This window comes from Typopeltis vanoorti, chromosome 6 (genome assembly GCF_054136105.1).
Source record: "Typopeltis vanoorti isolate ZY-2024b chromosome 6, IOZ_Tvanoo_1.0, whole genome shotgun sequence".
Lineage (NCBI taxonomy): Eukaryota > Metazoa > Arthropoda > Arachnida > Uropygi > Thelyphonidae > Typopeltis > Typopeltis vanoorti.
The window spans coordinates 123,798,283-123,813,806 of NC_143554.1; the positions used below are offsets into that span (position 1 = coordinate 123,798,283).

A 15,524-nucleotide genomic window follows, 5' to 3' on the forward strand; every position below is an offset into this window, starting at 1 on the left:
AATATTATAATTTGTATTTGGTTATAATACATACCTGCAATTCTTAGAGGCCCTCCTAGTTATCTAATTCTAGTTGACTCTTAAGTCATAAGTATAGTTGTTCCAAATATAACATAATAATGACTTATCAATTTAGATACACAAAGAGGAAGAACAATAGCAGAGAACTGACATACATCCAAGTATTTATTATCACAGATGCACAAATACTATATTCTTTTATAACCCCCCCCCCCAATGCTAAAAATTTCTAATGCTTACAATAACAAGAAGATATTTTAAGTGAAATCTGAAAATGTTGGATGTTCTGCTACTGTGCAATTTTGTTCATTTTACTGCAAAGCCGTGAAGATTGATATGACACTGTTCCATCTAAAAATTTTCTTATTGTTTTTAAAGAAAGGAAATCTGACATTTCTATAATACTTCACCATCATTATCTGGAATATACAAGAATGAATGTAGGTAGGTAGTGGACTCACAGTGTGAGACCACTACCTACCTGCTTACTGGAGGCCTGATATGGCTGGAAAAAGTTGCACATGTTTGGTCAATGGAGCAGGGAGTTTCAAAATTATGCAAACATTAAATAAAAATAAAATAATAAGTGTACTCGCAGTACTGACTGTACTGAAGGATTACAATTTTTGTGTGGGGGGGGGAGAGGGGAGGCAATAAAAACACCTTCATTAGGATAGATGAACTAAAGAGACAAACTGGCAAAAGAAAAAAAAAAAAAAAAGGAAAAAAAAAAAGAAAAAAAATCACGTTGACAAGCATAGCAGATGTGTGTAAGCAGAATTAATTACTTTGTCCTAGCATGAACATAGTTTATAAATTATAAAGCCAAATAACTTGACCACAACAGACCAATGAATAATACAGTGGAAGAACAATGATAATTAATTGTTTTTCCTATCAAAAAAACTGCTTCCAAACTGATCTGATATTTGATCAGCATTTAATTTTTCTTCAAAGACAGGTTAAGTGGATCAATATATCTGAGCCTTACTTGCCATTTTTTGCCTTGGACATATATTTTGCTTATTTTTCATTTCTCTTTCTTTAAACAATTTAAAAAAATGTATGAGCAGAGCTTGTTTAAACAAGTTCTACTCATACATTTTTGAATAATGATACTGTCTAGTTATTCTAACATCTACATTTTTAACATGCTTTAATAATTCAACACATTCATCTATATTATGTTCTAGTTAATTTCAAAACTAATGTTCTTGATGTTAAAGGAGTTAATACAATTAATTCAATTCCAGAAAAGTAACAATATGCACAGCATGTGAAGCTTGAAAGCTAATCGAGTACCAGGATCCTACAATTAAACAAATATTATCAGCAATATAAGGAATTCAAAAGAACAACTTCCCAGGCCCATGAAAGCTGCTTTATACAATTATTTATTTTAAAAGATTGGAAAAGTAGAGAAAGGACTCTTCTCTGAAAAAATGTTTCTTTCACATGTTTAGAAATACTGTTAATGACATGCGCATGAGAGGTTCAAAATTCTTGGCAGCAATATCTAACATAATCCATATGCTCTCTCTCTCTCTCTCACTGCAGCCAAGGGCACAGAAGTAGAGAATGTAAAATGTAAGTTTTTGATAAGTGCAGAATGAAAATAATTCTAGTATAGGTGAGAATGTAACATACAGGATGATATTTCTTATAATTTTATAAATTTTTGGATATGTTTAAATTATTTAAGGAATTTACAACGTATACTGGAATATTAATTAAAAGAAACTTTAATAAACACCTCCTATATTTCGGCAATGTCACATTGCCATCTTCATGGGAACATACAACTACGACACGTGCATGCAGGCACTACAAGAAGCAAATGAGGCAGAAGAGAGAACACTACTGTTGTTCCTAGAGGGTGACCCCCCCTCCACTTTAAATTCTGATCTTTGAATAGAGCTGGGAAATACAGAGTTTTGAGGAAAACATAATACAGTGAAACAGCTATCAATGGCAGATCATATTAAAAATGAAATTAAAAAGGATACTTGGTATAATGAGCAATCAAGAACATGGAAGCAGGAATGATGTAAGGTCACGTGAAGAGAGTGGGAGAGGGAAGCAAACATATGATAACAGGATGCAAAAATAGACCCAGAAGAAGAACAATCTTTAGATGGATTGTTGCAGTCAAGCAGTCCTTAGAACAACAAAATTAAGGTCTGCCAACATTGGTGACTTGACAAATAACAGATTAATTTGGAAGAAAATTATTATCAGGTAAGTCACTGATAATGTAAACTAGTAAAACATTGCCCTGTCTTTGAAGCCTGTTTGCTGTATTAATTTTCCTCAGAAGTCAAATACAATGATCGCCAATATTTCAATAGTATTTCTAATAATACAGAGGTGACAAGGTCTTTTCCTCTGGTAACCTCAGGTTTTTCACCCTGAAAAACAGGCAAATTAGACAGAGGAACTGGATAGTATATTATCGCTGCAATTAACAGCTGTAAAACGCTGGCCTCATATTTTTAGTTGCTTTTGCTGTCATTCTAAATAATATTTCACATATTCCATTTCACTCCTCATCACACCTACCTTGCCAATTCCATTACACACACACACTGCTTGTAAAGAAATCAATGAACACCCCCAAAGGCAAGGCACCTCATGCCACATAACAAGTCACCTGTTTGTAGTCGGCATAAATTGGAGGAATACAGCAATGCTCCCAAGTCAGTGCAAGCGTGTCCAGATGAAATGGCTGTGAGAAGGAAAATGATGGAGTTTGAAAGAGGCATTGTGGTAGGATGCCATGTTGTGGATGTATCTGCTTGGAAAATTGTGGACAAATTGGGCCATCTGAGGTCAACAATCAGTGAGAGCATACTGAGATAAAAGTGCAGGGAGTCAACTGCAAGTGCCACCCACAGTGGGCAATCTACCACACTCAACGAAAATGACTGTAGGGTGCTATGAAGGATAATATGTATTTCATGTATCACAATGCCATTCATTGGCCGACATGTTTGATGTGAAGTTCTGGGAATCAACTGGAATACAAATCTGTATAAAAATATTCAGAACCAAGGTTCACAACATGGGTTTCCATGGAAAGACTGCAATATGCAAGCCTCACATTACCCAAACAGCCATGCGGCATCGTTTTCAAGTGGTGCAAAGAGTGTATACAGTGATACATGGAAGCTTGGAAAGCTGTGTTATGAAGCAACGAATCACACTATGCCCTCTACCGAGCAAATGGAACGGGTGTGGGTTTGGCAGATCCTGGTGAACGTCTCTTAGCAGAGTGCATAACCCCAACTATGAAATCGAAGTGAAGGTGCGATGGTATGGTCCTATTTTTCCTAGTTTGGCCTCAGACCTCTGTGATGCCACAAACATTGAACTCAGAGTGGTAACTGAACATTCTGGACCATGCAACATGTCATAAGGCTGTTGTAACTGTGTGGTTTGTGGACATGAATGCAGCTACACCTGACTAGCCTCCACAGTGAAGTGTGGTGATGTGATCTCGACCCTACTGAACATCTGTGGGTCGAACTGGAGCCTTGGATGAGGTCAGGGGGACATTTGTCTCACAACAGTTCAAGACCTCACATGTTGAACAGGAAGAATGGTCCAAAATCTCCACTGACCGCAATCATATGTTGTGGAAAGTATGCCTCATAGAATTGCAAAGTCATCACAGCAAAAGCAGGTTCTACATCTTATTAAGGTGGGTGCCATGGCTGTTTATTTCTCAATTATGGTGTCTGCTGACTTCTTTCCAAGCAGTGTATATATTACTTTGTTTATTTAACTAAAAATGTGTGCTTAAGTGTGGCTGCATGTGGAATAATTATTTCAATACGACCACTATCAAGATGAATTTTCTCCAATACAAATGTGCATAGAGATATGTTGTTCAGCATCAATTTATTTATAAAACAAATGACACACAACACAACACAATAGATAACTGACTCAAAATAACAAATAATCAGATAATCCTGGCCAATCAAATGACATGAATGCTATTTTCTACTACAACAAATAATAATGATTTTACAGTACAATATACTTTTCTCACAAGTTCACTATAGTAAGAATTAATTACACAAGTAAATTCAGCAAATGAGTTATATCATAAGCCATAACCCATATATACAAGAAACAATGCTATATGAAATATTAGAAAACTTTTCAAATGAGTTACAATATTTGTATTATACCACATATTAGAGCTTGTGTTATTCACCAACTCTTGAAATTGAAAAGTTTCAAAAGAAACAAATAATGAATAATAATATGACAGTGTGTTAATATTGAGTATTAATTGTCATTAATTTATCAACACTAACTGGAATTTAGTTTAAAATAAGAAAGGTGGTTTGTTCTAAGATTAAGAAGTTTCTTTCATCCATTTGCAAATTTTAGCATATCAGAAGTAATGGCTATGCTAAAAATATGGAGGGCCTGACACTAGGCCATCCTTTTCATGGGTGGCCTAGTGTCAGGCCAATTGACGAATTTTTTTTTTTTGCTGTAAGAAGTTAATATAAAAAATTTTCAAAATTGAGATCTATAGTATTTAAAAAATATATGAAAGAAAGTCTACAGAGTTGTTAAATTTATTAAATCAATTTCATAGGAAAAGCAGAATATAATGACTTAAATGTTCTGCATAGTGACAGAAAAAGAAAAGAGGGTGTCTATATAAAATATAAAATGAAAGCTACCACTTACAGCCATATGTGGTTTGAGGAACTTCCATGAAAAAGCATGATTTACTCTAGTTAGGAAAAAAAAAAAGTAAGAAAATATTAGCTTTAGATTTCACAAGTATCCAAAAGTATTAACATAATAACTTTCAAATTTTAAATTAATCTGTAATAATGGTATACTAATCATGCAATTAAAAAAGACAAACTTTCTGAAATTACTAAACTATCAAAATCCTTCAGTTGAAAATGTATTTCTGACACTTTTGTTATAATCACAAGGGGAAAAATAGGCTACTCATTGGTGTTATTTTTTGGAAAGAACTAAACTTATGATTACTAATTTAAAAAGTTTATATTTATATAGTGCACATCACTGGATTTGTGTAAAAATTTTTTTTCTCCTCACCATCTCAGCATGCATTTATTTTCCAATCCTGGCTTAATGGGATTTAATGTACAGTATAAAGAAAAGTTAAATTCCCAATAAGAATGAGTTCAATTAGCTATGTGTTAGAGTTGAAAAAAAAAAACAAGAGTGCTAAGGTAAATAAACCAAAAAAAAAAAAAATAAAATATATATATATATATATATTCCAGACAAAATTATAACTGCAACTTGTTCCTGCTTCTTGTTTCAATATAAAAGCATTTGTTACTTAAGAAAACTGCAAGAATAGAATTCATGTTTATATGTCTATACAACAATTTATAATTTAAAAAAAAAAAAAAAAAAAAAAAAAATAAATAAATATATATATATATATATATATATAGTTCGCCCACCATTTCTAGATCCCTTCTTGGATTTGTGCCAAGAATAGTCGATTCATGCTGAAGGGGAGAAAGAAATGAAGGATGTACGAATTGGTCGCCAACATGCGAAATCACATGCTTTCTTGCCTGTCGCTGTACTAGTACTAGCTTGATTTTTGTTGTTCTCTTTTTGCATTATTTTTTTATTATTAATTTGTATGATGGATCCAGTACAGTCAACAAGTTCTATTGTTACACGTTTCAGTAGCTCTTGCAAAAGAATATTGAATAATGTGCTGACATTCTGCGAAAAAGAATCGTCAGAAGGCCGTCTTCTTGTTCCCCTTTCTCAAGTCATAAAACGTGCAAGTGCAATTGCGGGCGTATCGGGGTCGACTGTTAAAAGAATTCGCAGGGAATCAAAAGGTGAAGGTAAGCCAAAATTTAAATCTCCTAAAAAAAAAAAAAAAAAAAAAGCGCCAGAGTAAAACCATCGAAACCGTAGCTTTGAATGATTTTGATGTAGACGTTATAAGAAGAGCTATTCACGAATTTTACGTATTCGAGAAAAGAGTGCCAACTGTTCCGAAATTGATTCCTGTGCTTAAAGAAAAAATTAATTTTCCTTGGAAAAGAGAAACTTTAAGGAAAATACTTCATGAAATCGGATTTTGTTTTAAAAAGTCCCAGAATAAAAGGAAACTTATCATGGAGCGAAGTGACATTGTTTTATGTAGAACGCAGTATTTGCACGTATTAACACTCTACGTACATTTTTCCAACTGTTATACAAGCAAAATAGTTACACTTTAAAAACAACACTGTTCGTAAAAGAAAAGCTAAATTTTCCGACCTGTAATAATAAACAAACTCAGTTTGTTTATTATTACCTCCCAGAAGACAGACTGATTACCCTATTATCGGAATGGATTCGACATGCGCAGTAGTTTCGAGGGACCTCAAATCGGTGGGCGAACTATATATATATATATATATTCCAGACAAAATTATTACTGCAACTTGTTCCTGCTTCTTGTTTCAATATAAAAGCACTTGTTACTTAAGAAAACTGCAAGAATAGAATTCATGTTTATATGTCTATACAACAATTTATAATTAAAAAAACAGCTAGCGCCAATTTTATTCCCGTATAAGGAGTAGGCGAGGCCGCTTTAGCCCTATCTAACTTTTGGAGATTGAGTGGGCAATTCAATCTCCACTGTACCCAATCAGAGATAGCTGGCCCAAGGCAATCGCTAATTAAGAGGCACGCAGTGAAGAGAGACGGGGCAACTAGTGCTGCCATCTCGTGGTCCCTAACACAATATATTTAATGACTGAAATAATGTGGATTCTACGGTCGATTTTCTTGAGCTTACAGGACAAAAAACCTGAGTTTTTTCGGGAGAAAAAACCAGCTTGCCCACACCAGAGATCAACTAACTCAGGAACCGGTCAAAAAAAGACTTAGAAAAATTTCCTCTAGTCGCTGCCTAGATTTGAAAGCAAGTCTTCCTTCGTGCAGTCAAGCATATTGGTATGCAAATGCCACATCCACTGAGCTACACAGGCTCTTTTAAATACATATACAATTTCTAACTTAAATACATATGCAATTTTCTAACAAATACACAGTGGACTTTCTTATTCAACTATAGAAAATCAGACAATGCATTAACCATATACAAATTGAGTCCAGGAATCAAGTCCTGGATCTCAACATAAGGTTATGTATATGAAAATATCCATGAAATCTTTGCATTAGATTTCTGTAAAAACCTCTTCAATTTAGGCATGACAATGACCAAATTTTATTACTGCACAATAGTAATAGTGTGCACAGTGATAAAATCCATTTAATCCAAGTTATGATAGATTATCATATCCTTGAAATGAAAATGACTGAATTTTTAAATTCAAATATACACTACATTCCTGTTGACCATTAATTGATTTTCAACTTAAAAGCATCATAGCTACTCAGAAAAAATATTTCCTTTATATTTTCCTTTTATTGTTTAAAACATTTTGGACTTTTCAATGCTTGATCTAAAACTTATAATTTTGAAAAGCAAGTTTATCACTTTCCCCATGCCATGCCAGTGTGAAATGAATGCCTGCTAATTTTCAACTATAGATATGGTATTATAACTTTTAAAACATAGAAGGAATGGTAATGTATTTATTGGTATAATAAGCTGTCAAACCATAGCTGTTTACAGCAGTGCTTATAGAAAACAAGCTTTTATTTGTATAGTTTTCATTTTGCTTATGTAGACTAACCAGTAGAACATCTGTATACAAATGTTCTACAGTGTTTTTATTTAATTACATAGATAGAATAAATGTAAAAATACATAGCCACCAAATAAAAACTGAGACTCTACTAAATAATGCCTGATAAATTGGTAGAATCAACCAAAAAAAGGACAAAAGAAAATTGTCTGAAGAAACCCTAAACCTTCTCAGAAAGAGAAAAGAAATGAAGTGAGATCTAGACATGAGAAGTAGAATACAATTCTCAAAGATATGTAAGACAATAGCAAAAAGGGTGACAAAAGAAATTAAAAACTTCAGAACAAGGAAAATCAGAATTACAATAGAACAAAAATGAGTCTAATAGTGAGAAGACAGTTATCTGTAGGACAAACTAAATTGCTAATCCTTAAAGGTGAAAAGGGAGTACTAATTAAAGACAAAGAACAGAGAGATAATAATCATAAGAACAATAGAATCTTTCTATGCCAAATTACATGATGATTCCAAAGACTTAAACCAATCTGAAAACAAAAATCCAAACGGAACAGGAAAAAATATGCCCTGATGTGTTAAAAGAAGTATAGTATGCCATCGGTAGCCTGAGTAGTGAAAAGATAAGGTGAAGACAATATATTGACAGAAATTCTGAAAGCAAGTGGTGAACCAGTCATGATTATGTTAAGTACAATTTATACATCATGCTATGACAGAAAGGAGTACCAAAGAGTTGTAATAATGCTATCCTTATTATAGCTTTTTTTGAAAAAAGGAAGACACAGGAGATATAAAATATTATTGCTGTATCAGTCTCCTTTCAACAAAATACAATTTTTTTTTTACAAAAAACATTAGTAACAGAATACAAAACACATTAGATGTTTTTCCAATGTCCAGAACAAGCAGGATTCAGAAAAAAATAACAGCACTATTGATCATATATCTATGTAATAAGAGACAAATAATTGAAAAGAAAAATGATTATCGATAATCCTTAGGTATAGTATTTAACTAATATTGATATACTTAGCCATATATATATATAAATTCAATGACATCTAAAGAATCAGGAACAAACATAAAATTTCCGACAAAAAAAAAGAAGTTAATGCCATTTCACCTAAATTATTTATTTACAGCAGACTTGAAAGAAATTTTTAAAAACCTGAATTGGAAAAACAGAAGAATGATGGTAAATGGGAAAGGACTAAATCACCACTAATGGCAGCCTCTCTACTGTTCCTTTAGGAAAAACAAATGACCAGTGAACTGAATGCAGAAACTAAAAAGAAAGTATTAAATATAAACAAAGACAAAACAAAAATAATCTATAATAAACACATCACCAAAAAGCAAGTACAAATGGAAAACACCAGGAAACTGATATAGTAACCAATGATGTTTACCCAGGACAAAAGATCACAGTAGAGGGAGGCTGTGAAGAAGAAACTATACACGGTCTTGCCATAAATACTGTCACAATTCCCCTCCCCCACCCCACTGCAGAGAGAATTGTGAGAGACTGGTTCCATTAATGACACTATCATCATCATCATCAAATTCCTGCCATCTACCCTCAAGGGGTAGATGGCAGGAATTTGATATGATAGTACTACATGAATTAGGATATGATAGTACTACATGAAAAATTTACATCATTACTAACTTCCTATCTACAATTTTCCTCCAAATCAGTCTGTTACTTGTCAAAATCCAATATTACCAGATCTTATATTTCTATCGTCTAAGGCACTTTGTACCGTATCAATCCACCTATATCTTGGTCTTCCTCTGGGTCGTTTTGCAGCCAACCTGGCAGAGAACACTTGTTTTGCTAATCTTTCCTCATCCATTCTGTTTAAGTGACCATACCAACTGAGATTAGCTCTGCTGACGCATTCCTGGATGCTGACAATGTCAAATTCTTTCCTAATATCCTCGTTTTTAATATAATATTGCCATTGATGCCATCTGTTCCTGCCTATAATCTTTCTCAGGACTCTCATATCTGTGGTCTCTAGTCTTTGATCAAGTGTTTTACTTCTGACCTAGCTCTCAGATCCATAAGTTAAAACTAGTTAGAACACAGTTTTGTATACAGCTAATTTAGTGTTCCGACTAATTTCTCTCTTATTCCATATGAATTTATTCAATTGGCTTCCTACCATGCCAGCTTTGTTGATTCTGTTGTCTATTTCCATATTTAATTTACCATCTTCACTAAAAATCGTGCCTAAGTAGCTGAAATGTTTAACTTGTTCCACAGGTTCTAAATTCACAAGACAGTTGACATTTTCAATGATTCTGCCTATTTTCATTGTCTTTGTCTTTTTATTGTTGACCTTCATACCATATCTATTACAACAGTTATTCAATTTAGTCAGAGAATCTTGCAGACTTGTAGTGGATTTATTTAAAAGTATAACATCGTCTGCATAAAGCAAAGAGCTGACATTAACATCTCCAATTTTGATATGTTTAATACCACTTTCCTAATGTGATCCATATAGATAATGAATAACAGAGGGGATAATGTACATCCTTGTCTCACACCAGATTTAACATTAAACCATCTTCCTGTACTTTCCTTCAATTCTAACTGCTGACTTACAACTCAAATAAAGACTAAGTATTGCATGATATAATGCCCCATTGACACCATATAACTGTAGCATATTGAATAGCTTCTCTCTTGGCACCATGTCATATGTCTTTTCCAAATCGACAAAACTTAAATACAGATCTTTGTTATATTCCCATGATTTCTCCACTATTTGTTGTAAAGTGAAGATCTGATCCTGACAGCCTCTATTTGACCAGAATCCAGCTTGTTCTTCACCAAACTTTTCTTACACAATTCTTCTCAACCGTTTCTCAAGTATACTTGCATATATCTTACCAGGAACACTCAGTAGGGATATAACTCTATAATTCTCACATTCAGTCTTATTTCCCTTTTTATATATATAGAAATAAATAAATCATTGGGAATTCGTCCCTCTGTCCAGGCATTCTGAGTGCAGCCACTGTAAGACTTTTATACCACCATACTTCAGCATTTCTGGTCGAATATCATCTACTGCTGCTGCTGCCTTTCCACATTTCAAGCCACTGATGGCTTTTTCTACTTCAAGTATGGATATGTATTACTGATTGTATGCCTGGTCAGTGTTTTTTATCACAGTGTTGTCGTCACTGCTTGTTTCATTTAGCAAATTTTTAAAGTAATTACTATATACTTCAAGGATATCTTTTTCTCTTGTTTTCATTTCACCTTTATCACCTCTAATTCCTTTTACAGCACTCTTTCCTCCATTTCTAAGCTTCTTCAATAACCTCCTGAATATTTTGCTACTTTCTTGATATTTATTTTCTATGTTCTTGCCAAAGTCCTCCCATGACTTATGTTTAGCTAGTTTTACACGCTGTTTAGCTTCCTTACATTTGTCTCTGTATTCTCTAAGAGCACAAGCTGACTTATTTGTCAGGAGCTTTTGATATGCTTTCTTCTTTTCCTTCACAGCCTCTTTAACTTCCTGTGTCTACCATGGAGCTCTAATTTTTCTATCCTTGCAGACAACTTCACCACATGCCTCTCTAGCTGAATCAATCACGGTTTTCTTCAAAGCTTGCCACTGATTCTCCAAGGTTTGGTTCCTGTATTCAAACTCTTTCATTTTTCCTTCAATAATCTTTGTGTATTTTAGTCTACAGTTCAAATCTGAGAGCTGCTCAACTTTTATTCGCTTTAAAACTTTCTTACGTGTCATTCTTTTCAATATGAAATTCAATTTTATCCTGCTCAAGACTAAATATTGATTACTTCCAATTTCAAATCCTCTGTGCACTCTGGTGTCGTGCACCAGGGAGAAAACATCACTATCAACAATAACATAGTCAATGAGACTTTTCTTATTCCTTGCCACTTCTCTCCATGTGAATTTGTGCACATTTTTATGTTGGAACATGGTATTAGTAATAACCAGTCCATGTCCTGAGCAGAAATCCAACAGGTATTTGCCATTATTATTAGCTTTGCTCTTTTCTCCAAATTTTCCCAAAACATTTTTGTATGTCTGACAATCACTTCCTACTCTGCTATTTAGATCTCCAACAAGGACCGACTTTTCCTTTTTCATTGTGTCAGTAGCTTTCTCTAGAGCCTCAAAAAATTCCTTCACTTCTACCTCAGTAGAACCTTCTGTGGGACCATAGGCACAAATAAGTCTCATTGTCCAGTTCCCCATTCTGATATTTGCCCAAATCACTCTACTTAACACTTATTTTGTGTTGAATACTATGGCTTCTCCTTCTTTTCCTTGATTGTCATTGCCTGAATATAACATTTTGTATTTATTGCTCAGAAAGATTTCACCAGTTTTTGTCTTTTTTGTTTCAGTCACCCCTATTATGTCAATCTGGTACTTATCTAATTCCTAAACTAGCTCCATTTCTTTGCCATTCAGGTTTAGAATGGCATATGTTCAGGTACATGTTGATAATACCGATCTTTAACTCTGGTGATGTTGAGTTGGGGTGTGTTTTCAGATTTGTTCCAGTAGCTGAGTTTTCGCTGTTCGCCCTGGTTCCCTGGTGAAAACAACGGGGACCTTGTTTAACTGGGCGACGCCCCAGCTGACATGAAATTTTGTCATGTTGTACCATCAGTTTGTATTTTGGTTTAACCAATAGGAATACAATTTGGTCGGCTAAATCCCAAATTGCCTAATGGCACTGTGCACAGCCAATATCTGCATGTTTATCAGTAGAGAGAGAGTTTTGTAGCTATCCAGGTTACCATGCATTGGGGATATTATATATTTGGTTGGTCGAGTGGGTAGCGTATCCGCTCTACAGCGAAAACGCCATGGGTTCATATTGGGTGGTGAAGGCAGAGTGGGTGCCTTCCCTCGATGAGTCTTTGGACTCCCTGTAGGCGTCATGTAATAATAATAATATTATGGAAACTGTGTAGTGGTAATAGCACTTCACAAGGTTGGAATGTAGCCACCTCTTATTTTCAACATGCTGAAAACACTTAGGATGTTTGTGTATTGGACATTGTACCATTAAAATGATACAGAAGATGTATATGCCCACCAAAGAATAGGTCAACCACGCTGTATTAGGATGCAACAGTTTGTGAAGGCTGTAAAGACATGCTTCTACCATAATCCTGTGAGAACGTAGAAAGTGATGTTGCAAGGGATGAACATTTTGCAGAGAATATCACGTGTACTAACTGATGACCTTGGGATGAGAGTCTATTGTTCTTAACACCACAACTTATGCAGCAAAGCATAATAAAATCAGAGGCATTTCTCCAGTGATACATGAACAACAGACACAGAGATATCTTCTTCAGAAGATATCTCTATCACCACTGCAGAGTCGTTTAACCACCAAAACAATTGGGTATATGCCCTGGATAATCACACAACAAGTGTCACAGCACCCAGGATTCAGAGGTCACCCCCTCCCCCATCAATGATGGTTTCGTGTGTGTATTTGATATTATCAGGGTACCCAAGTTGCATTTCTGCATGAAAGGGGTCAAAATCTCCACGAGGATCAAGACACAATGCTGGAACTGCTAGGGACCCCATGAACAACATCTTGTTTTACAGTAGGCAGTGGTTGGCAAATGTGCCTAAACAGATATCATCATCTGAATGGCTGTCTAGAAATCCCATCTGAATCCATTGGTGCTTAGAGAAGCCTGCAAGAAATGAAACTTCAGCATTGCCAGCCTGAAGGTGCATTGGGAGTGAGCAGTGGCAGAATTTTCCATTGGATGCATTGCATGTCATCATCAATATGTGGCCTCACAGACTTCAAAGCATACATGAAGGAAAAACGGAGAAAATTTTTAACATTGAATGCTGCTATATACATGGTATAAATGCAGTTTGTATGCATTGAGAGCTATAAATAATTTACTGAGAGATTAAAGGTTTATGTGCTGTTCAAGTTGAAACAGTATTTATGGCTAGACTAGGTATAAACAATCAATTACTCTTTTCTACAGAATAAACAAGGGTGGTCTGAAAAGTTCTCGGCCACGACCATAGATGGTGACACTATCAGCAAGATTTTTTTTTTTTTCTGAAGTTGGTACATCTGTCATAAGCATCCATGTGAATTTGCAAGTTATTCTATCAAGTAGTTTGTTTTATCTGTATCTCTTGAAATGGATAAAATTGAGTATAGTGTAGTTATAAAATTCTTTGTAAAAGAAAGTTTAACGCTAAAAGAAATTCATTCGAAGTTTATAAAAGTTTATGGGCACTCTTCTCCTTCGTTTTTGACAATTAAAAAATGGGCTGCTGAGTTTAAACATGGCTGCACCAGCCTTGAAGATGATCCATGTGAAGAACGTCCAAAAAGTGTAACACCACCAGAAATCATTGATCAAGTGCACGATATGGTATTGGATGACTGGTGAGTCAAAGTGTATGAAACTGCTGAGACTAGGCATTTCAAAAGAAAATGTACGATATATTTTGCATGAAGAATCGCAAATGAAAAAGCTTTGCGGAAGTTGGGTGCCGTGCTTGCTCACAACAGCAGATCAAAAATGCACTCACATGAAAATCTCTGAACAGTGCTTGGAGCATTTTAACAAGAATAAAACTGACTTTATGCATTGATTTATTACTATGGATGAGACTTGGATTCACCATTACACACCAGAATCCAAACAGCAGTAAAAACAATGGACAGAAGCAGGTTGTTCAGCGCCAAAGAAAACAAATTCGGTTCCATTAGCAGGAAAGGTCATGGCATCGGTGTTTTGGGATGCCAAAGGCATTTTGTTTATTAATTATCTTGAAAAGGGTAAAACAATAACTGGGGAATATTATTCCGATCTTTTAACCAGACTAGACGAAAAAATTCGTGAGAAAAGACAGGTTTGCAGAAGGGAAAAAAACCATCTTTCATCAGGACAATGCACCTGCCCACAAAGGTGTTTCGGCAATGGGAAACTTAAGGGATCTGCACCCTATGACTTTTGGAACATCCACCCTATTCCCCAGATTTGGCTCCCTCCAACTTCTATATCTTCCCCAAACTAAAACTCTTCCTCGCTGGTCAGTGGTTTTCTTCGAATCAAGAGCTGATTGCAGATGTAGAGGGGTATTTTGCAGATCTTAGTGAGAACCACTACAGGGATGGGATAATGGCGCTGGAGTATCGCTGAAATAAATGTATTAGTGTTAAGGGAGATTATGTTGAAAAATAAAAATAATTTTGAAATTATAAATTTATTTTTTCATTGTTAGGCCGAGAACTTTTCAGACCACCCCTCGTACAGCATATAATAGTAGTATTTTGAACGGCTTTTCTCTTCATTCAAAATGATTCAATTATATGGCAACCAACATTACCAACAACTTTTCTTTTCATACCTTGGTATATGCTTTTTCCAGATCTACAAAACTTAAATATAAATTCTTGTTATATTCCCATGATTTTTCAACTATTTGTCATAAAATCTGATCCTGACAATCTTTATTTGGCCTGAACCCATAATGTTCTTGAAATTTATCTTGCACAATTTTTCTTAGCCTTTTCTCAATTGCATAAACCTTACCATGAATGCTCAATAGTTAAATTCCTCTATAATTTTTGCATTGTTTAAAATTTTTTTTTTTTAATAGATGAGTACTATGAGAGCTCTCTTTCAATCATCTAGAATTCTACCTTATTGCCAGGCTTTCCAAATTATGCAATTTTTCCACTGTATCTTTTATACCACCATGTTTGAGCATTTCTGGTTGACTGTCATCGACTTCAGAGAAAATA

At 34.7% G+C, this 15,524-nt stretch overlaps 1 protein-coding gene across 3 annotated transcripts in view; it reads right to left on the reverse strand.

The window, feature by feature from the left end:
* msk (importin-7 msk) overlaps window positions 1-15,524 on the reverse strand; it is a 321,082-nt gene that overhangs the window by 191,835 nt on the left and 113,723 nt on the right. For all 3 annotated transcript variants that reach the window (XM_090394390.1, XM_090394389.1, XM_090394391.1), the window contains exon 7: window positions 4,732-4,777. In XM_090394390.1, the coding sequence (XP_090250516.1) occupies window positions 4,732-4,777 (46 nt within the window). The remainder of the gene's footprint in view (window positions 1-4,731; window positions 4,778-15,524) is intronic.